The 2,552-nt window shown below is 37.8% G+C and overlaps 1 protein-coding gene across 1 annotated transcript; it reads left to right on the top strand.

Moving 5' to 3' along the window:
* Positions 1 to 384: 384 nt before the first annotated feature.
* Positions 385 to 2,348, top strand: LOC131053425 (uncharacterized). Its single transcript, XM_057988034.2, has 2 exons — positions 385 to 513; positions 601 to 2,348. Exon 2 carries the CDS (start codon positions 644 to 646, stop codon positions 2,021 to 2,023), a length of 1,380 nt encoding a protein of 459 aa, XP_057844017.2. The 5' UTR covers positions 385 to 513; positions 601 to 643; the 3' UTR covers positions 2,024 to 2,348.
* The last annotated feature ends 204 nt before the right edge of the window (positions 2,349 to 2,552 follow it).

The raw sequence follows: 2,552 nt of genomic DNA, 5'->3' as shown, positions 1-2,552 counted from the left end.
AATTTGTTTACAATTTCTACATTTCTATGATCCACTTTGCTCCTTTTATAAAGTACTTATTTCACTTGTTAATAAATATATTTATGTGACATCATAAATTCTCTTGTGTTCATGTAAGGGTCCATCTTGACAAACATTTGAACATTTTTTGATTTACTTATTGATTAATTATCGACAATAAATAATATAAAGATATTACAAAATATAATTATACTCACAATACCTACAATAGAGGGTGACCCAACTATTGACCTCTCTCCTCTAATTTATTAAATGATTATTAAAATATGATCTCTTTAATTCTTACATATACTTTTAATAGTATTATTTTAAGAAAAAAATTATAACAACTATATTTTAATTTTTAGATACATAATCACCCAATGATGGGCGCTATTGAATGCCTGCCGCCGGATCAAAATGAAAATGTTGAAAGTGAACGCTTTCATACCTGGATTCTTGAAATTAGGGGTTCAGGTTAACACCTTTGATCCTGGGTATCAATTGAATAAGGTGAGAATTTCATTCATGTTCCTGTATTGAAAAAGAAAGTCATATTGTTTGGAAAGATTCATCCGTTCTTCTCTGCTTTCTGTATAGAAACACTTATTTTCTCTCAACGGACATTCCTGCAAGCAAGCAAATGGATACAGATGATAATGGATCATGTGGGTATGTAAGTAAGCAAGAAGACTGTGAGCTGAATAGAGTTGCCGAGGCAGGAGGAGCATTGGATGACTCTACGGATCTTTTAATCACTCTTTCTAAACACGCCATCAATGACATTATAGATGAGCTCGATAACCCTCATGCAAGCCCTAAAATGGATGCTGATGAAAATGGATCATGTGGGTATGGAAGCAAGCAAAAAGAATGTGAGCAGAATAGAGTTGCCGAGGCAGGAGGAGCATTGGATGACTGTACGGATCTTTTAATCACTCTTTCTAAGCACGCCATCAACGACATTATAGATGATCTTGATAAACCTCATGCAAGCCCTAAAATGGATGCTGATGAGAATGGATCATGTACGTATCCAAGCATGCTAAGGACATGTAAGCAGAGAGGGATTTTAAACCCAGGAGAAGCGGGAGATGATTGCACCGGTGAGATCATCACAGGTAACCATAACAATTTCGGTAAGCTTTCTGCTGAGCCTACAATCAATGAAGATGAATTAGTAGGCGATCTCTGTAACTCTCCTGCAAACCACCAAGTGAATGGTGACAATATTTTATCATGTGGGTATCCAAGTAAGCAAGAGAACTGCGAGCAGAGCGAAGTTGTGAAGCCAGGAAAAGCAGATGATTGCAGTAGGGGAACCCGCAAGAGCAGCAATAACAATCAGAATATCTGTAACTCTGTCTTTAAGTCTAATATCCTTGAATATCCATATAAGCGAGTAGATGACTTTATATTCAGTGATAAGTCCCTGGTAGGGAGGTTCACTAGGATGATGAGACCAAGTGTCCCCGAACTCTCCCAGTGGTCTCACATCAATTGGTTACCTAAGTTGAAGAGCATTTTGATGTTTAAAATATTAGCTAACGGTTTCTTTAAGATCGAATTCTTCTGTCACGAGGACTGTGAGTTTGTACTGGAGAATGGGCCCTGGTTCATGGGAACAGCAGGCCTGAGCATTAAGAGATGGTCACCTAATTTTGATCCACAAAATCCTGGCCCATTGAAAACCCCAGTGTGGATGATACTCCTTGACCTTCCCCTAGAGTTTCGGAATGAGGATTTGTTGATCAAGATCTGCTCTAAGGTTGGGAAGGTCCTACAAATAGCAGAGAGCACGACTGAAATGAATGGTCAAACTTCTGCTGCCAGGGCCTGCGTCGAGGTTGATCTCAAGGAAGGTCTGATGGAATCACTTGATCTTCAGTGTAAAGGAACCACTTGGAAGCAGGATTTGGATTACGAAGGGATACCATTTAGGTGTAAGATCTGCCGGAGTGCAGATCACCTTGATGGATCATGTCCCAAATCATCTGCCAAAAACGTAAGGAAAAAGAAATAACATATTAGTACCACCAGGGTTCAGGATTTATGATTGAACTCGTCATTCAGGTGAATTTAAATGAAGATTGGTGGTATCTGTATGGTTTATGCTTTTTAGAAACTAGTACTGGCCGATTTGCATTTTGTCATTTTTGGAGAAGCAAAATTTTGATGAAGATATATATAGGATGATGTAGCAGCAAAAGGATAGGGTTATCAACTTAAAAATGTAACAGAGAAGATTAGCTTGCTCAACTGCACATAATATCTCTGTAGTGCTTTTTGTCTTTTTGAAGAAACTTTGGATTACAAATCTGTCAATTAGCAACCACCGTTCATACTAACAGTAGTAACCTTCGTATTCTGTTTTTGTCATTATATGTTATGTTCTCTGTGACCTGTAATTAAGGGTCACTCACAAAGGGAAGCCTGATTACCGATCGGGAGGATATGTTACTGTCAATTGTAAATTTTGGTTCTTTATGCCATAATTGAACAGAAATGCCTATCTTCGCAAAAGTATTAAGAAGTTAACATAAAATTAGCTT

The sequence above is a fragment of the Cryptomeria japonica genome, chromosome 3 (assembly GCF_030272615.1).
Source record: "Cryptomeria japonica chromosome 3, Sugi_1.0, whole genome shotgun sequence".
Classification (NCBI taxonomy): domain Eukaryota; kingdom Viridiplantae; phylum Streptophyta; class Pinopsida; order Cupressales; family Cupressaceae; genus Cryptomeria; species Cryptomeria japonica.
This window is presented reverse-complemented; position numbering and strand designations above follow the sequence as displayed.

Excerpts from the sequence above, each read along its gene's own strand:
- LOC131053425 (XM_057988034.2), top strand. The coding sequence starts at position 644 with ATGGATACAGATGATAATGGATCATGTGGGTATGTAAGTAAGCAAGAA.